We start from the raw sequence: 21227 nt of genomic DNA, 5'->3' as shown, positions 1-21227 counted from the left end.
TGCTGGAGAGGATGTGGAAAAATAGGAACACTTTTATACTGTTGGTGGGAGTGTAAATTAGTTCAACCATTGTGGAAGGCGGTGTGGCGATTCCTCAACGATCTAGAACTAGAAATACCATTTGACCCAGCAATCCCATTACTGGGTATATACCCAAAGGATGGTAAATCATGCTGCTATAAAGATACATGCACTCATATGTTTACTGCAGCACTATTCACAATAGCAAAGACTTGGAACCAACCCAAATGTTCATCATCAACCCAAATGAGAGACTGGATAAAGAAAATGTGGCACATACACACCATGGAATACTACACAGTCATAAAAAAGGATGAGTTCACATCCTTTGCAGGTACATGGTTGGAGCTGGAAACCATCATTCTGAGCAAACTGTCACAAGGACAGAAAACCAAACACCACATATTCTCACTCATAGGTGGGAAATGAACAATGAGAACATTTGGACACAGGGTGGGGAATATCACACACTGGGGCCTTATAATTTCTTTCTTCATTTAGGATTAAAGTCATTTTTGAAGATCATGTGCCTATTCTTTAAAAATTGTTTTATTTAGTATGTCTTTGCACAAGGTTAATTCGGTGGGTTTTCTTTTCTTTTCTTTTCTTTTTTTTTTTTTTTTTTTGAGATGGAGTCTCACTCTGTCACCCAGGCTGGAGTGAAGTGGTGTGATCATGGCTTATTTTAACCTCGAACTCCTGGGTTCAAGCAGTTCTGCCTCAGCCTCCTGAGTAGCTAGGACTATAGGCACATGCCACTATACCCACTAATTTTTAAAATTTTTGTAGAGATGGGGGTCTTGCTTTGTTGCCCCGCCTGGTCTCAAACTCATGGCCTCAAGTGATATGCCTTGGCCTCCCAAAGCACTGGGTTTTCTTAATCATGTTAACAAGTATTGTTTTGTTTTGTTTTCTTCCTTTCCTTGTTGTTTGTCTGCTGCCACCCCAACTCGAAAAGAAACTGTCAACTGCTAATAGTTAGTTACACTTTGGTTAGAGGGCATAGTTTTCTCTTCAAGCCACCATACCATTAAAAAAAACAGCTAAGTCCCCTAGCCTTTGTTCAAGAATAATATAAAGTGTCAGGGACTGTGGACAGCACCTGGTCCATAGCACACGGTGCAGTGGAGCAGTGGAGGTCCTCCATTTCAGGACAGATAGCTGCTGAGTGCCTTTCACTCTCCTACCTGGAGCTCTCTGAAGAAGACTGTCCTTTTCCTTCAAAGACTCCTCTCCCTCCAAATTTCCCCTCACTCCAACTTTCCCCTCACTCTTCAGTTGCTCCCCTTCCTCCTTTGTTAGTCCCAAACCCCAAGCCAACTTTGGGAAATTGCATGTGATTGCATTTGGTTGTTATTTCTGCTTTGTTGTGAGTTGTGCATAAAAAAGGATCTCCAGTGAGAGAACAGAGAATAAAGCAAATTAATACTTCTGTATATAAGAGCTGCTTGAAATCCTACCTTTATATACTGTCTGGGAAGATAATTTTCCTCCAAGGGGGAAGCTACTAGATGGCAAATGAGGAAGCCAACTTTATCCTGCTCAGCCCATCTGAAGAGCAAAACAGTCACAGTCACGTTAAAGTGATATGTGGCAGCCAACAATGCCTCCAAGCTCCTCTGACGCTATCAAATGTAGGTTTAGACTTAATATCAAGTTTCATGTAGTTTTAAAAACTTGAATTTAGTAAAATTATTTTCAAGCTTTCTAAATCACAATTTCAGGAGCAGTACCAGTTTAACAACTTTTTTTTCCATAAGTTATTGGGGTACAGGTGGCATTTGGTTACATGAGTCATTTCTTTAGTGGTGATTTGTGAGATTTTGGTGCACCCATCACCCGAGCAGTATACGCTGAACCCTATTTGTAGACTTTTATCCCTTGCCCCCCTCCCACTCTTCTCCCCAAGTCCCCCAAGTCCATTGTATCTTTTTTATGCCTTTGTGTCCTCATAGCTTAGCTCCCACATATCAGTGAGAGCATACAATGTTTGCTTTTTCATCCCTGAGTTACTTCACTTGGAATAATAGTCTGGTCACTGCAAATACCATTAATTCATTCCTTTTTATGTCTAAGTAGTATTCCATCATTATATATAGATTATATATGTATACATGTGTGAATATATAGATATATATGTATATATGTGTATATATATAGATATATATGTGTATATATGTATATATAACACAGTTTCTTTATCCACTCGTTGATTGATGGGCATTTGAATTGGTTCCACAATTTGGCAATTGTGAATTGTACTGCTATAAACACGCACGTGCAAGTATCTTTTTTGAATAATGACTTCTTTTCTTCTGGGTAGATCACTAGTGTGATTGCTGGATCAAATGGTAGTTCTACTTTTAGTTCTTAAGGAATCTTCACACTGTTTTCCACAGTGACTATACTAGTTTACATTCCCACCAGCAGTGCAGAAACGTTCCCTGATCACTGCATGCATGCCAACATCTATTGTTTTTTGGGTTTTTTTATTATGGCCATTCTTGCAGGAGTAAGATGGTATCACATTGTGGTTTTGATTTGCATTTCCCTGATCATTAGTGATGTTGAGCATTTTTTCATGTGTTTGTTACCCATTTGTGTATCTTCTTTTGAGATTTGTCTATTCATGTCCTTAGCCCACTTTTTAATGAGATTGTTTGTTTTTCTCTTACTGATTTGTTTGAGTTTGTTGTAGATTCTGAATATTAGTCCTTTGTCAGATGTATAGATTGTTAAGATTTTCTCCCACTCTGTGGGTTGTTTGTTTACTCTACTGACTGTTCCTTTTGCTACGGAAAGTGCTTTAGTTTAATTAGGTCCCAGCTTTTTTTTTTTTTTTTTTTTTCATTTTCTTTTGGGTTCTTGGTCATGAAATCCTTGCCTAAGCAGACATCTGGAAGGCTTTTTCCAATGTTATCTTCTAGAATTTTTATAATTTCAGTTCTTAGGTTTAAGTTCTTAATTCATCTTGAGTTGATTTTTGTATAAGGTGAGAGATGAGGATCCAGTTTCATTCTCCTACATGTGTCTAGCCAATTATCCCAACACCATTTGTTGAAAAGGGTGTCCTTTTGCCACTTCATGTTTTTGTTTGCTTTGTCAAAGATCAGTTAGCTATATGTATTTGGGTTTATTTCTGAGTTCTCTATTCTGTTCCATTGGTCATCTATGTGCCTATTTTTATACCAGTACCATGCTATTTTGGTGACTATGGCCTTATACTGTAGTTTGAAATCAGGTAGTGTGATTCCTCCAGATTTGTTCTTTTTGCTTAGTCTTGCTTTGACTATGTGGGCTCTTTTTTCATTCCATATGAATTTTAGAATTGTTTTTTCTAATTCTATGAAGAATGATGGTAGTATTTTGATGGGGATTGATTGAATTTTTAGATTGCTTTTGGCAGTATGGTCAGTTTCACAATATTGATTCTAACCATCCATGAGCATAGGATGTGTTTCCATTTGCTTGTATCATCTGTGGTTTCTTTCAGCAGCATTTTGTAGTTTTCCTTGAAGAGGTCTTTCGACTCCTTGGTTAGGGATATTCCTAGGTTTTTTGTTTTTTGTTTTTTGTCTTTTTGCAGCTACTGTGAATGGAGTTGAGTTCTTGATTTGATTCTCCACTTGGTCACTGTTGGTGTATGGAATACCTACTGATTTGTGTACATTAATCTTGTATCCGGAAACTTTGCTGAATTCTTTTATCAGTTCTAGGAGCTTTCTGGAGGAGTCTTTAGGGTTTTCAAGGTAAAGGATCACATCGTCAGCAAACAGTGACAGTTTCTTCCTCCTTACCGATTTGAATGCCCTTTATTTCATTCTTTTGTCTGATTGCTCTGGCTAGGACTTCCAGTACTATGTTGAAAAGGAGTGGTGGGAGTGGGCATCCTTGTCTTGTTCCAGTTCTCAGAAGGAATGCTTTCAACTTTTCTCCATTCAGTGTTATGTTGGCTGTGAGACTGTCATAGATGGCTTATATTACATTAAGGTATGTGCCTTGTATGCTGATTTTGCTGAGAGTTTTAATCATAAAGGGATGCTGGAGTTTGTTGAATGCTTTTTCTGCATCTATTGAGATGATCATGTAATTTTTGTTTTTAATTCTGCTTATGTGTGGTGTATCACATTTATCGACTTGCGTATGTTAAAGCATCCCTGCATCCCTAGTATGGAACCCACTTTATCATGGTAGATTATCCTTTTGATATGTTGTTGGATTTGGTTACTAGTGTTTTGTTAAGGATTTTATCATCTGTGTTCTTCAGGATATCAGTCTGTAGTTTTCTATTTTGGTTATGTCCTTCCCTAGTTTTGGCATTAGGGTGATGCTGGCTTTGTAGAATGAATTAGGGAGGGCTCCTTTCTTTATCTTGTGGAATAGTGTCAAAAGGGTTGGTACCAATTCTTCTTTGAATATCTAGTAGAATTCTGCTGTAAATCCATCTGGTCCTTGACTTTTTTTGTTGGTAATTCTTTAATTACTATTTCAATCTTGCTGCTTGTTATTCATCTCTTCGGGGTATCTAATTCTTCTTGATCTAAACTAGGAGGTTTGTATTTTCCCAAAAATTTATCCACCTCTTTTAGGTTTTCTAGTTCATGTGTGTAAAGGTGTTCATAGTAGCTTTGAATAATCTTTGTATTTCAGTAGTGTCAGTTGTAATATCTTCTGTTTCATTTCTTAGTGAGGTTAAATGGATTTTCTCTCTTCTTGGTTAATCTTGCTAATGGTCTATCAATTTTATTCATCTATTCAAAGAACAAACTTTTTGTTTCATTTATCTCTTGTATTTGTTTGTTTCAATTTCCTTTAGTTTTGCTCTGATCTTGGTTATTTCTCCTCTTCTGCTGGGTTTGGATTTGGTTTCTTCTTGTGTCTCTAGTTCCTGGAGGTATGACCTTAGAATGTCAGTTTTTGCTCATTCAGTCTTCTGTAGGGGTTTACGGCTATGAACTTTCCTCTTAGCACTGCCTTTACTGTATCCCAGAGGTTTTGGTAGGTTGTGTTATTATTGTCATTCAGTCTGAAGAATTTTTTTTGTTTTTTTGAGACGGAGTCTCATTCTGTCACCAGGCTGGAGTGCAGTGGCACGATCTTGGCTCACTGCAACCTCCGCCTCCTGGATTCAAGCAATTTTCCCGTCTCAGTCTCCTGAGTAGCTGGGACTACAGGTGCATGCTACCACACCCAGCTAATTTTTGTATTTTTAGTAGAGATGGGGTTTCACCATGTTGGCCAGGATGTTCTCGATCTCCTGACCTTGTGATCTGCCCACCTCGGCCTCCCAAAGTGCTAGGATTACAAGTGTGAGCCACCACGCCTGGCCCAGTCTGAAGAATTTTTAAATTTCCATCTTGATTTCCTTTATTGACCCAATGCTCATTCAGGAGCAAGTTACTTAATTTCCATTTATTTGCATGGTTTAAAGATTCCTTTTAGAGTTGATTTACAGTTTTATTCCACTGTGGTCTGAGAGAGTGCTTGATATAATTTCAATTTTCTTAAATTTGTTGAGTCTTGTTTTATGACCTATCACATGATCTATCTTGGGGAAAGTTCCATGTGCTGTTGAATAGAATGTGTATTCTGTGATTGTTGGATGGAATGGCCTGTATATATCTGTTAAGTCCATTTGTTCCAAAGTATAGTTTAAATCCATTGATCCTTTGTTGGCTTTCTGTCTTGATGACCTGTCCAGTGCAGACAGTGGAGTACTGAAGTCCCCCACTATTATTGTGTTGCTGTCTGTCTCATTTCTTAGGTCTAATTGTGTTATAAATGTGGGAGCTCCATTGTTAGGTGAATATATGTTTACAATTGTGATATTTTCCTGTTGGACAAGGCCTTTTACCATTATATAATGTCCCTCTTTGTCTCTTTTAAATGCTGATGCTTTAAAGTTTTTTTGTCTGATATAAGAATAACTATCCCTGCTCACTTTTGGTGTCCATTTGCATGAAACGCCTTTTTCCACCCCTTTAAGTTTATGTGAGGCCTTATCTGTTAGGTGAGTCTCCTAAGGCAGCAGATGGTTGGTGAGTTCTTATCCATTCTGCTGTTCTGTATCTTTTAAATGGAGCATTTAGGTCATTTGCAGTCAATGTTGAAATGTGAGGTACCATTGCATTCATCATGCTCTGTGCTGCCTGTGTACTTTGGTTTTTTTGTTTTTGGTTTTTAACTTGTATTTTTGTTTTATAAGTCCTGTGTGATTTGTGCTTTAATGAAGTTATCTTTTGATGTTTCCAGGATATGTTTCAATATTTAGAGCTCCTTTTAGCAATTCTTGTAGTGGTGGCTTGGTAACGACGAATTCTCTCAGCATTTGTTTGTCTGAAAATGACTGTATCTTTCCTTCCTATATAATGCTTAGTTTTGCTAGATACAAATTCTTGGCTGATAATTGTTTCATTTGAGGAGGCTGAAGATAGGGCCCCAATCCCTTCTAGCTTGTAGTGCTTCTGCTGGGAAATCTGCTGTTAATCTGATAGGTTTTCCCTTATAGGTTACCTCGTGCTTCTGTCTCACAGCTCTTAAGATTCTTATCTTTGTCTTAACTTTTGATAACCTGATGACAATGTGCCCAGGCAATGATCTCTTTGTGATGAATTTCCCAGGTATTCTTTGTGCTTCTTATATTTGGATGTCTAGGTCTGTAGCAAGGCCAGGGAAGTTTTCCTTAATTATTCCCCCAGATATGTTTTCCAAGCTTTTAGAATTATCTTCTTCCTCAGGAACACCAATTTATCTTAGGTTTGGTCGTTTAATATAATCCGAGACTTCTTGGAGGCTTTGTTCATATTTTCTTATTCTTTGTTCTTTGTCTTTGTTGAATTGTATTAATTCGAAGACCTTGTCTTCAAGCTCTGAATTTCTTTCTTCTACTTGTTCAAGTCTATTGCTGAGACTTTCCAGAGCATTTCGCATTTCTTTAAGTGTATCCAAAGTTTCTTGAAGCTTTTATTGTTTTTTTCTTTAAGCTATCTATTTCCTTGAGTATTTCTCCCTTCACTTCTTATACTGTTTTTTGGATTTCCTTGCATTGGGCTTTGACTTTCTATGGTGCCTCCCTGACTAGCTTAATAACTAACTTCCTGAGTTCTTTTTCAGGTAAATCAGGGATTTCTTTCTAGTTTGAATCCATTGCTAGTGTACTAATGTGATTTTGGGTCATATTACCAGGGCTGGTTTTCTGATTCCTTCTCATTTGGATAGGCTCTGTCAAAGGGAAGGTCTAGGGCTGAAGGCTGTTGTTCAGATTCTTTTGTCCCATAGGGTGTTCCCTTGATGTAGTACTCTCCCCCTTTTCCTATGGATATGGCTTCCTGTGAGCCGAACTGCTGTGATTGTTGTCTCTCTTCTGGGTCTAGCCACCCAGTGAGTCTCCCCAGCTCTGGGCTGGTACTGGGGGTTGTCTTACAGAGTCCTGTGATGTGAACCATCTACAGGTCTCTCAGCTGTGGATACCAGCACCAGTTCCAGTAGGGGAGGTGGTGGGGGGTGAGGTGCAATGGACTCCGTGAAGTTTCTTAGCTTTGGTGGTTTAATACTCTATTTTGTTCTAGTTGGCCTCCTGCCAAGAGGTGGCAGTTTCCAGAGAGCATCAGCTGTAATAGTATGGAGAGGAACTGGTGGTGGACAGGGCTCTAGAATTACCAAGATTATATGCCCTTTGTCTTCAGCTACCAGAGTACGTAGGGAAAGACCATCAGGTGGGGACAGGGCTAGGTGTGGTTGAGTTCAGACTCTCCTTGGGCAGGTCTTGCTGAGGCTGCTGTGGGGAATGGGGATGGGATTCCCAGGTGCCTGGAGCTGTGTACTTAGGAGGATTATGGCTGCCTCTACTGGGTCATGAAGGTTGTCAAGGAAGTGGGGGAAAGCCAGCAGTCACAGACCTTACCCAGCTCCCACGCTAACCAAAGGACTGGTCTCATTCCCACCGTGACCCCCATGCTAGCCCTGAGTCTTTCCAGGCCATGGGCGAGATGGGCTTGAAAACTTGCCCCAGGCTACCTGCCTCCCAACTGCGAAAGAAAACAACTTGGCTCTTCCCCCACTTGTGGAATCTGCACACCGGATTTGCACCCTCCCCCAAGTTCTGGCCAGGAGGCTTCTTGCCCCTTCAAATTGTTACAGAGTTCAGCAAGAGAGCCTTCTTCCTGTGCAATTTTACCCCCTGCTCCTCTTGCCACCCTCCCTATGGATCCCTGTGGTGCCAGGCCAGAATGGGCTGCTCGAGGACCCAGCAAACTCCCAGGGCCTTTCTGCTGCTTCCTCTACCCCTGTATTTCGCTCAGCTCTGTAAATTGACTCAGCTCTAGGTAAAGTTGGAAACTTCTCCCGCAAACACACCTTCAGTTCCTCCAGTGGGAGTATGTATTCAGCAGAGGAGGGTCTCCGTTTCACAATTCCACAGTTGAGGCACTCACAGTATTTAGGGTGTCTCTCGGGTTCTGCAGGGGCAGTCTGCTTCCTTCAGAGGGTCTTTGGGTCCTCTCAGGATTGCTGGTTTGTTCTTGTAGTCAATATGAAGCTTAAATTCACATCGCGAGCTCTGCAATCTTCTCTGTCCGGAGTTACAATCTAGTCCTTCCTCCCAACTGCCATGATGATCCAGCCTACAACTTCTTAATTAATTAATTCTTATTGCTGGTTCATAGTCTGTCAGAAGTTTAGGCAGCATTATCATTTAGATGTACTACTTTGCACACATAGTTACAGTATCTTAGCTCTTCAAGCATTCATCATAAAACATGATTGCACTCTTCTGAAGTGACAGTATTCATCATATCCTCCCCACATCCTCCTGAACTAGGCTCTCGGGAGTTCATACCAAGCGTTCACTCTTAATACATATCTCTGCTAGAACTGATCAGGGAATCTAACAATATGGAAAGCCACCTTCTCAGTCTTACATCTAACTTTATTTCTCTACAGTAGTGGTTCTCAACATGGATTATGCTTTGCAAGCACCTGGGGAACTTTAAAAAAATCTCAATACCCAGGCTGCATCTCAGGTTGATTCAAATCTCTGGAAGCAGACCAAGGCATCAGTACTTTTTAAGTCTCCTCCCTTCGTTCCAATGTGCAGTTCCAGTTGGGAATTGCTTTTAGCGCATGCCAGGTTACTAATTTCTGAGTGTTGATTGAGGGAACATCCAAGCTCATCATTTCTCTTGTGGGAATTTTTTGAGAAGCAAGAGAGATTGGGGAACAAAATAGCTACTGTTTTTTGCTAGTGCAAAGAGCTTAGCTTAAAATCACACAGACCTATGTTTTAATCCCATCTTTGCTACTACAGGAATGTAAAGATGGGAAACTCACTTATCTCCCCTGCAGTTTCACCCATTTCTAAATTGAAATAACACCCACCTTCTGGAGTCAGTATTAAATGAGATCATATGTGCAAAGTGTTCAACATGATGTAGGACATAGTAATAATAAAGATATCACTACAAATCAAAATCCTTATTTTCAAAATTAAGTTTCCAAAGAGGAAATGAAAATGAATCCCAAATCTGTTGCCTAGATTTGTGAGTGCCAAGCAGCATTAATGCTAATATTTCTTCAGCATTATCACTAAGAGAAATGAGTGTTCCAACTTAACTCATTGTTCTTAGTGATAATTCATTTAGGGACAAAATTAGGCTCTCTTGTTAATTGCCACATTCCTTTCAGAGGTGCTATAAATGGATGTTGAACTATACTATTTTTAGATTTAATCTTTAAAAATCATAAGAAAGCAAGAAATATTACTAGTTCAGAAATGATTTTCTGTTCCTGGCTTATCAGAGAAGACCTGAGAGTCTATCATAGTCATTTGTTGTCTTCATAGTGAAACAAAAAAGTAAGATTCTAATAGGATTTTTAGACTTAGTGAGAAAGGTGTTCATTTTAAGATTATGGCAGTTCCTCTCAGATTTGGAAAGCCTTAAGTTAACACTAAGGAGGTGGACTTTAGGAATGCTGAGTGTCTTCAGCCACAATGGCACTATAGTACTAGATGGGACAGGATGTGATTAAGGAGAAACTAAGCAGCCAGCCACAATGTAGTTCTTCTTGCCTCCAAAAGAGGAGTTACCCACTTTCTCACACTCACTGTGATACATTCCATTTGCTAAGAAAAGTGGCTTGTGTCATTCTTGTGCACTACTTTTAAGTTCTGATATATTAGATTCATTTACTCTGTATTAATAGCATTCAAATATTTAGTAAAGTTAATATACTTCTCACACTTTTTCCAAATTACCCACCAGCTGTGTCCTGTGCTTAAAGCTATCTTACAGCACTGCAGTCAAAGTGTCAGCCAGGGCTGTGGTCTCATCTGAAGGCTGGATAGGGAAAAATTGGCTCCCATGTTCACTTACATGGTTGTTGCCAGGATTCATTTCCTCAAGGGTTTTGATTCTGAGGGCCTCTGCTTCTTGCTAAGTGTTGGCCAGAGACCATGCTTAGTTCTTTGCTGTATGGTTCTCACCACACAGCAACTTACTTCATCAAACCAGCAGGAGGGTGAGTCTGCTAGTTAAAAAGAAGTCTCAATCTTTTGTAACCTAATCATAGAACTGACATGCGCTCCATGCTACCATATTCTTTTGATTAGAAGCAAGTTACTCAAGGGAAGGAAACACATAAGGCTGTGAATGAGAGAAGACAGGAATTGCTGGAGGCCACTTTAGGGGCTGTCTGCCACAGCACTTAACAGCACATACCCCAGCCATAAAATTTTAAAAAGCAGGAAAGAGAGAAGGAGGGTGCAGGGTAAAATACAGAAAGGAGGAAGGTGAAAGGGAAGAAAGGAAGGGAAAGAAAGACATTTAAAAAGACAAGAACAAAACAGCTCTGCTGCACTACATCTGTATGAGGGTTCCATGTGCAGACACACACTTCATCACATTAGCACCACACCCATAAATTTCCTATGTCTTATTTACAATGAGAAGATCATAAGGACTTTCTATGCATCTGGAGTTAAAAGGAAGCAATAAATCTAAGAACACTAAGTTTAAGTAAGCAAAATGTGTTTCAAATTAGTTATTTTTTCTTTTTAAATTTTTTGTTTGTTTCAGCTGACAAAGTTTTTTATTTCTTTCTGTTTCAAGTTTTGAAGTTGAGTTTATAATTCTTGCTATTATGTAACAGGTATGTTATACAGGCAATATAGGAACCTGATTGGCATTTGTATTTGGTGTTCTATTGTTTCAACTCAAATGCCAAAATTATGTTTTTGTTCTGTACGTTATTGTTCATAGTTATATATGCCCCTTAATTGTAAAAGTGAAGCTGTAAAATTGTAAAGTACTTTGTACCTCATCTATTCCAGGCATTCTACTAAGGAAATCAAGACCCAAATGGCTTGGGAAGATCAACATTAAATAGCATCAGAGCCAGACCGAGAGTATACATCTCTCAATTTCTAATCTAGTGCATTTCCTTTTCTTATTTCTTATTTCTTATTTCTGCAAATGAACAGTTAGAATGTGAAATAGTCTCCTCAGATCTGCCAGCATTAAAACAGTTGTGGTTTAAATATTTAGTTTTAATAATTACTAACTTTGTAGAAGAACCTAAAATCGTGTTTGTTTTCAGTGCTTCAGCTAATAGTAAAAAGGAATATTTTCAGTACTTTACTGTATGAGAGGTGCTTGCCTAACAAAATACACATCTTTTTCACTGTACTCATTTGTAACAGATAATGTGGGCTCCTACACCTCAGTGTTCTGGGAGGGGTTGGTAAACACTGACCACATAGAGAGAGCTGCCCATCTGCCCTCAGTACCAGGGCACATCCCATCCGTGCCCTAAAACTCTTGTAAATTTCTCCATTTGTACAGGAAAATGAGTATTTCTTACAACAATATGACCGTGGAATTTGATTACAAAAACATTCCTGCTATCCCCAACATGTGCTCCCAGGGCTAAAGACATAATCTGCAACTCAGGATTTTCTGAAGATTCACTTGTTTATACTATTGAGGGCAACAGTTGTTCTTAAACAAGGATGCAGTTCCCAGCCCTATACTTTCTTCTTACCCTGCTTATTTTTCTTTTTTTATTATTATACTTTAAGTTCTGGGGTACATGTGCAGAACGTGCACATGTTACATAAGTATACATGTGCCACGGTGGTTTGCTGCACCCATCAACCCGGCATCTACATTAGGTATTTCTCCTAATGTTATCCCTCCCCTAGCCCCACAGCCCCTCAACAGGCCCTGGTGTGTAAAGTTCCCCTCCCTGTGTAGATGTGTTCTCATTGTTCAACTCCAACTTATAAGTGAGAACATGCAGTGTTTGGTTTTCTGTTCTTGTGTTCGTTTGCTGAGAATGATGGTTTGCAGCTTCATCCATGTCCCTGCAAAGGACATGAACACATCCTTTTTTATGGCTGCATAGTATTCCATGGTGTATATGTGCCACATTTTCTTTATCCAGTGTATCATTGATGGGCATCTGGGTTGGTTCCAAATCTTTGCTATTGTGAACAGTGCCGCAATAAACATACATGTGCATGTGTCTTTATATTAGAATGATTTGTAATCCTTTGGGTATATAGCCAGTAATGGGATTGCTGGGTCAACTGGTATTTCTAGTTCTAGATCCTTGAGGAATCACCACACTGTCTTCCACAATGATTGAACTAATTTACACTCCCACAAACAGTGTAAAAGCGTACCTATTTCTCCACATCCTCTCCAGCATCTGTTGTTTCCTGACTTTTTAATGATCGCCATTCTAACTGGTGTGAGATGGTATCTCACTGTGGTTTTGATTTGCATTTCTCTGATGACCAGTGAAGATGAGCACTTTCTTGTGTCTGTTGGCTGCATAAATGTCTTCTTTTGAGAAGTGTCTGTTCATATCCTTTGCCCACTTTTTGATGGGGTTTTTTTTTCCTTGTAAATTTGTTGAAATTCTTTGTAGATTCTGGATATTAGCCCTTTGTCAGATGAATAGATTGCAAAAATTTTCTCCCATTCTGTAGGTTGCCTGTTCACTCTGATGGTAGTTTCTTTTGCTGTGCAGAATCTCTTTAGTTTAATTAGATCCCATTTGTCAATTTTGGCTTTTGATGCCATTGCTTTTGGTGTTTGTCATGAAGTCTTTGCTCATGCCTATGTCCTGAATGTTATTGCCTAGGTTTTGTTCTAGGGTTTTTATGGTTTTAGGTCTTACATTTAAGTCTTTAATCCATCTTGAGTTAATTTTTGTATATGGTGTAAGGAAGGGATCCAGTTTCAGCTTTCTGCATATGGCTAGCTAGTTTTCCCAACACCATTTATTAAACGGGGAATCTTTTCTCCATTGCTTGTTTTGTCAGGTTTGTCAGATGGTTTGTCAGGTTTATCAGATGGTTGTGGATGTGTGGTGTTATTTCTGAGGACCCTGTTCTGTTCCATTGGTCTATATATCTTATTTGGTACCAGTACCATGTTGTCTTTGTTACTGCAGCCTTGTAGTATAGTTTGAAGTCAGAGACACAATAGAAAAAGAAAATTTTAAGCCAATATCTCTGATGAACATCGATGCAAAAATCCTCAATAAAATACTGGCAAACCAAATCCAGCAGCACATCAAAAAGTTTATCCACCCTGATCAAGTCAGCTTCATCGCTGGGATGCAGGGCTGGTTCAACATACACAAATCAGTAAACGTAATCCATCACATAAACCGAACCAATGACGAAACCACATGATTATCTCAGTAGATGCAGGAAAGGCCTTCAGCAATATCCAACAGCTTTTCATGCTAAAAATTCTCAATAAGCTAGGTATTGATGGACAGTATCTCAAAATAATAAGAGCTATTCATGACAAACCCACAGCCAAAATCATACTGAATGGGCAAAAACTGGAAGCATTCCCTTTGAAAATCGGCACAAGACAAGGATGCCCTCTCTCACCACTCCTTTTCAACACAGTATTCGAAGCTTTGGCCAGGGCAATCAGACGATAAATAAATAAAGGGTATTCAATTAGGAAAAGAGGAAGTCAAATTGTCCCTGTTTGCAGATGGCATGATTGTATATTTAGAAAACCCCATCATGTCAGCCCAAAATCTCCTTAAGCTAATAAGCAACTTCAGCAAAGTCTCAGGATATGAAATCAATGTGCAAAAATCACAAGCATTCCTATACACCAGTAACAGACAAACAGAGAGCCAAGTCACGAGCAAACTCCCATTCACAATTGCTACAAAGAGAATAAAATGCCTAGGAATCCAACTTACAAAGGATGTGAAGGACCTCTTCAAGGAGAACTACAAACCACTGCTCAAGGAAATAAGAGAGGACACAAACACATGGAAAAACATCCTCATGGATAGGAAGAATCAATATCATGAAAATGGCCATATTGCCCAAAGTAATTTATAGACTCAATGCTATCCCCATCAAACTAGCATTGACTTTCTTCACAGAATTGGAAAAGAACTACTTTAGATTTCATATGGAACCAAAAATGAGCCTGCATAGCCAAGACAATCTAAGCAAAAAGAACAAAGCTGAAGGCATCACGCTACCTGACCCAGCTTATTTTTCTACATAGGATCCCCACATCCCTGCCTTTGTTACAATGAAAACTAGACAAGGACCAACTTTTATCAACTTGTTCATTTCTCTATTCCTAGAACAGAGCCTGGTACAAAATTTGTGTTTAATAATGTTTGTTGAATGAATCTGAATGATGGATTTGTTTAGAAGGTTTATAACATTCCATCCCTTATGAGTTTGTTGCTAGAGGAAAAAAGAGGCATGTTTTTGGTTCATAACATCAGGTATGTAACCTGGAATTTGGAATCATGAGTTTTCATGCATTTGCTTCATATTATTTATTTTTAAGTGATCTTTCAAAGTATTGATAAAGATACTTTAAGATTGAGAGCCTCCCTGATACCCAGGAATAAGAGTTTTAGATTAAGTTTACAATCTGATTGAAGGCTAATCATATAAGGAGAAACAAAATAAGGAAAAGAAGAGAAATTTAAAAAGAAATCTCCAAAATGGCCATGAACATCAGAACACTGAGAATTGATATATAAACATGTGTCTTGCTTCATACCTGTCTGTTGTACATCTATATCAGCAGATTTCATAGATGCAGAGGAATTTTGGCTAAAATCCTAACACATAAAAGGCATTCTGCACTTACTTCTCAAATTAGAATTAACACATGTGTATGTATAAGTTGTTTAGAATTGGCATCTATTTAATGAGTTTACTGGCTGAATCTTTTAAAAGAATGCAAACATACATGACTTTTATCAAAAATCTATGAAAAGAAAAATGGCCCTGTAGTGCATGCTGTGGTTCCCACACTACATCCCCCACGTCCACCTGATGTCAGCACAACCATCTGTGGCGTCCATTTACCACTATGCCACTCAGGTGCACACTCAGGTGCCTGCCTCGGCAAAGACCCTCAGCTCATGTGCAGGTACAGCCTAGAAGTGCATGGAGGTGAACATCTCTGAGGCACCCTTCAATCAGTGGGTAAGAGTGGTAGATAAACGTCTTAGCCTCTCATCTTTCTACACAACAATGCTGGTGCATATTCTACACAGCAGCTCAGTAACACACACATATTAGTTGTTCTCCCTTTCCTTCCCACCCTCCCCATTCCCTCACTGCTACATCTGGAAGTCACCTTCCAGATGAACTGCCTATATCCAAATTCTAATCTCTAGCTCTGATTTCTTAAACAGGTCCTACAAAATGCTTGAAATAAAAGGCAAAATGGTTTGTATCTGGAATCAAAGGCTGACAATGGCAAGCAACAAGCTCTAAAACTGACACAGGAAAAATGCTTTTCTGGAAGACATCGGCATCACCTCCTAGACACGGAATATGCTGGCTTCATCCCAGTAGTTTCTTCACACACTTTAATACGTGTCTCATTAGGATCACATATGACCCACCTGATTTCATGCCTTGCCTTTTCTTTTTATTCTGCAGACTCTTCTAAGGAGCCTAAATTCACCACGTGTCGTTCACCTGAGCGAGAGACTTTTTCATGCCACTGGACAGATGTGGTTCATCATGGTTCAAAGAGCCTAGGACCCATACAGCTGTTCTATACCAGAAGGTGCTGCCCTCATGCCTTTCCAATTTTCCTCTCCATGGATGTACCTACTAAAGTACACTAAATCACATATAGTGTGGGAATAGAAGTGATTTGTTGTGATTTATGTAATCTATGAATATTCATTCACTCATTAACTGAAAAAAATATTAATTAAGCCTATCCTATGTGCTGAGTACTATTTTAGGCCCTGGAGATATAGCAGTGATTACAAAAGACAAAATCCCTGGTCTCATGGAGATTTCCTTCCAATGCAGGGAGACAGGCAATAAAAATTGAATAAAATGTCAGCTAGTAATATAGGTTATTAAGAAAAATAAAGCCAGAAAGCAGCATATCAGCAGTGTTTGGGAGTTTGTGTGTGTGCATGAGAATGTATGAGAGTGTGTCAAAGTATGAGTGAGATCGTGTATGGATACACGTGGGCATGTGCCTGTGGATGAGAGTGTGTATAAGAGGCTTGAGTGATATTGAAATGGGTGATCCTAGGAGGCCTCTCTATTGTGGTGTCCTACACCACAGACATAAGTGAAATGGAACAGGTCACATGAATATCTGGGGGAAAGGCTATCCAGGCAGAGGAAATTGCAAGTACAAAATCCCTGAGGCAGTCTTGGCCTATTTGAGGAATGAAAAAGGCCAGCACTGAAGGCACAAGATTGAAAGTGAGGAGAGTGATATGGGAAGGGATCAGAGAGTTACTTAGGGACTGACTATGCCAAACCTCGTAGACAAGGACAAGGCTTTGAATTTTACTTTATTTGTGGTGGAAAGCTATAGGTGTTTTTGAAAAGATGCATGTTTTAAAAGATGTAGCTTGGTTTCTAACCGGATAATACACTCCTTCTCTTAAATATATTCAGTAAAAGACTGTAGGACTTTTTCATTTTTACCAGTGAGCCTCTAAAATAACAGAGGAAGGGTGAAACAAAGACCTCTCAATATAGGTACCACCCAAGTTGTTTATTTCTTCCCCTTCACTTGGCATTATTTTCATTTTTGGTTTACTCTTACTCTGTATATTATTTTACCTTTTATACATTTTAGGCTTAAACACTTCATTAGCTCTTCTTTTCCACCCAACCCCCAGAGAATGCCTAAGCCAAGATGCAGGCTTAGTGAGGACCCTTTATCCTTGGCTCAAGGTGTTCGTTAGTCAGAGGATGATATTGTCTATCCCACGGAAGAGCTGGGAAAGGGAAGGAAGATGCAGCCAACAGTTAAGGGTATGAACTCAGGGCCAACAAACCTGCACTTCAGTATAGTTCTGCACTTTCTCACCAAGGAATACTCAGGAAATTAGCCAGTTTGTGTACAACTCAGCCTCCTCATTTGCAGAAAGGAGATAACGGACTTGCCTCGTGGCTTCTTGTGAGGATCGTATGAGATAACCCGTGAAAAATACTTGGCAGAGTACTTGACACATAATAAGTACTCAGCAAATTGTAGCTGGTATTCTTATTATCGGTAGTATAGTGATAATTTAAAAATAATTATGATATAGCAATCCAGTTCCTGGACTATAAAGATGACTATAAGTGGTATAAGACCATTTATACCAATAAATTGTTATAATTATTGGTATAAGACCATTTTAATGCAGAGCTGCTGCTTAATTTGCAGATAAAAAAATACTTGGAGTTAGCAACCAAGTGGACCTTCCCCACCTTTCAGTGTAAGAGAGGTCTCTTGGATGAAGTGAAGTGAAGATGAAATGTTTGGGCACCAATTATACTATATTTTTCCTTAAGGCTGACACCACAAAGAGGTTGGGGCCTGTAAACAAAGTTGATTTCTGTAAACACATTCGGACATGAAGTTAGTATGTTTGATGACACTTTTGAAATGTGTGGAATCGTTATGTTATTTGTACAGGCACAATTAGCCAAACTGTAAAGAAAATTAGCAGAATAACCTCTTAAGCTGGGCCCACTTTATGAAAATAATTTTTTGCTACCTCAGTTATTACCAAATTTGAATATAAGCAAAAAGAGAAATCGAAAGGAATGAAGCCTTGATAAATATATGTCCCTTGCCCTCATCAATCAGCGTCACATAACTCTTTCCACAGGCATCTTATGCACACCCCAGTCATTTCAGCATCCCTGGTTCAAATCCAGCATCTACACTACCAAGGATGCTGCTGAAAGTGTGACTGGGTAGAGGGAAAATTTCAGACATATTCAGAAAGATGTCTTAGATTTTACCCTGATAGTGTTTGGAATCCCAGGAGAGTAAGTACAACTTCATGATTAAGTGCCAACCCAAACTTACAAAATTAGATATTTGTGTTTTTTCTATAAAATATAACTATTTTGAATATCTTAGCCAAACTACTATGAGCCCACAGCCCAGTTTATCAAAGAAGGGTAAAACTGAGGGATTAGGAGTATCAGGACTGGACTGGACTGATTAGTGTACAGATATATTTAACTTCTCATTGCCCACTTCACAAAGAAGACAATACAAATGCACTTTCTGACTCTTGTCATTGTTTCTTAGAACTCAGTTGCCAGGCAACTCCTGAAACTATAGAAACATGCTTCGCGTCCCTGACACATAAATAAAACTGTGGATTTTATCCAAAACCAGAGTCAGTGGGAGGTGCAGTTGTTTCAGTTTGCTGGCCTGGCCTGTCTAAAGCACAATGGAATGTGAACATGTCAGGCTGTCAACACAACATTTCAGGCACAGCCCCACAGGCAGTTGTGTGTTTTGCCTGGCTCTGCTCCTTGCCAGGTAGCTGGCAGAAGAGGCAGCCTCCACATGTTAAAGCAGCTGATTCAAAACAGTCTGCCATCCTGTGATGGCGAAAGTGCCAAATTCAGCCTCTGAGCTTGCAGGGGACTCGGGATGAATGCACATTACAGGCATGGCAAAAGGAGGCTCTGGGAAGCATGTTCGAGCTGCTCTGCTCTCAGATCCTTACATGTGAAAGCTGTATTTTTAAAGGAACTGGGCATGTGAACGCTCAGTCCTTAAAGTTGTATCCCTCACCTCTTCCATACCCATTCAACCCCACTTCAAAAATTACCCTAGTCTTAAGAGAAATTTTATTTTCTATACAAGGTTGTGTGGAAAATCAGTAGGGAGAAAGGGCATTATTACTTTCATTTTTCTTAAACAAAAGTATTGGATTTAAAGCCAAAAACATGTGCGCTTTCTGTCATGAAAACAGCTGCCCTTAAAAACACAAATGAGGTTTTAGTTTTATTATTTTTTCCAGTTGATTGTCTTTAGATGAAAAACATTTCTTCTGCTCTTTATTCTTATTTTTAATGATAGTCTCTTTCTATGGTTCTCACGCCTTCCATTTCACAAGATAGTCTGGCAGCAAACCTAAAGCACTTAACTTTTGGGAGTAAGAGCAAAGGGCCAGCTTCCATGAATTGATTTGGGTCTTCTGTAGAGACATTCAACCTAGAGAAGGCAAGTGACACAGTATCTGTTTTATGAGCTAATTTGGGTTCTTGTCTACATTTAATAGTTTAAAATATAAGTTATAAATATTTATTTAAAGCGAAATTCAACATTGGTTCATGAAGAAAGAGGTTGGAAGCAGTGTTTTGAACTAGCTGTTTCTGATCCATCATGCTTAAAGTAAATGCTTTGTTTGTCCTGTGGAGTTCATGGATTTGGGATAATCTAAACAGGGTTTTTTACACAGTCCTCATGGGGACCAAGGTACTGACATGCATTGTCGAGAAATTCTGTGAATCATGAAAGAGCTAATATTTTAGAAATCCAGACCTGTTGAGCACTATCTACATCTTTGGGACGTCTTAATACTTTGAGTTTTCTAACTTTTATACTATCACTTATGCTAAGTACATTTGATATCCCTTCTATTATGTGAAAGCTTCATTTTCTGGGCAATCTTCTTACAACTACTCTCTTTAATGCACTCTTACTTAGTTTGAAAGTAAATATCAAATTAAGCATACTGTAGTTCAATGAACCACCCACCTATTCCTAATTTTTTTTAGCATTTTTCTTCTGACTCTACGTACACACATACTTACACACACCCAAACATACACACACACACCCCTTATCTTTTCTTCTGCCTTTTGCCCACTTACTTTTTGCATCAGAGATGAATCTCATTCAAGCACATGCAAGTTGTTTTTTGTTGTTGTTGTTGTTTTTGAGATGGAGTCTTGCTTTGTCGCCCAGGCTGGAGTGCAGTGGCGCGATCTTGACTCACTGCGACCTTTGCCTCCTGGGTTCAAGCAATTCTCCTGCCTCAGCCTACCTACTGAATAGCTGGGATTACAGGAGCATGCCATCACATCCAGCTAATTTTTGTATTTTTAGTACAGACGGGATTTTACCATGTTAGCCAGGCTGGTCTCAAACTGCTAACCTCATGATCCACCTGCCTCAGCCTCCCAAAGTGCTGGGATTCCAGGCATGAACCACCATACCCAGCCAGCATATGCAACTTTTAAGAGTCTCAACCAAAGCAGCAATTCACTATCTCAGCCCCTGGAGTCTCTGCCATGTAAATCCCAATTTCCTTTCAACAGCTGAGGAGCAGCCGTCTCAAGTACCCCCTGATACTACACAAGTTTTCTCCTAGTGCCAAGCAGACCAGCCTGAGAAACAGCTATAAGAAGGAAATAGGCGTCTTCTCCCAGCTTTGCATCCCTTCCTTCCAGGTCCTGCCTTCCTTACAGCCTGCAATGTCCTCATTGTCCACTGCTGCCCAGCACCCATCCCACAGAGGGATGGTCCCAAACCTCCACAGTCTGGCCTGTGAGCCACAGGAGCCTCTGGCTGCACAGGCCATTCCTACCTCATCTTCCACAACCACAGATTACGTGGTTTTATGTCCCTTTGACTTATAAATTATCTTCTCAATTAATAGGCTAGTGAATAACAGGGGATAATGAACTACCTCACCCAAGTAGCAATTCTAATTTAAGAAAATTTTCCTGTCATTCCATTGCCTTTTGCTTCCCTTACCACACTCATGCCCATACTTCCTTACCTCAATCCCTCTGACCTCTCAGTTTCCTCCCTTCCTTGCCATATTGCCGTCTATTAAATTTTTACCCATCCTTCAAGAATGCTAAAAACACACCTCCACCTTGAAGCCTTCCATGAAGAGCCACAGCAATC

The 21227-nt window shown here is 39.5% G+C and overlaps 1 protein-coding gene across 1 annotated transcript in view; it reads left to right on the top strand.

The window, feature by feature from the left end:
• Positions 1–21227, top strand: part of GHR (growth hormone receptor) — a 297735-nt gene that overhangs the window by 248952 nt on the left and 27556 nt on the right. Inside the window, exon 4 of the mRNA XM_007961486.3 lies at positions 15977–16106. Coding sequence (XP_007959677.2) covers positions 15977–16106 — 130 coding nt within the window. The remainder of the gene's footprint in view (positions 1–15976; positions 16107–21227) is intronic.

This window comes from Chlorocebus sabaeus, chromosome 4 (genome assembly GCF_047675955.1).
Source record: "Chlorocebus sabaeus isolate Y175 chromosome 4, mChlSab1.0.hap1, whole genome shotgun sequence".
In the NCBI taxonomy this organism is placed as follows: Eukaryota; Metazoa; Chordata; class Mammalia; order Primates; family Cercopithecidae; genus Chlorocebus; species Chlorocebus sabaeus.
The sequence above is the reverse complement of the archived record's forward strand: the minus strand, read 5'-3'. Positions and strand labels throughout refer to the sequence as shown.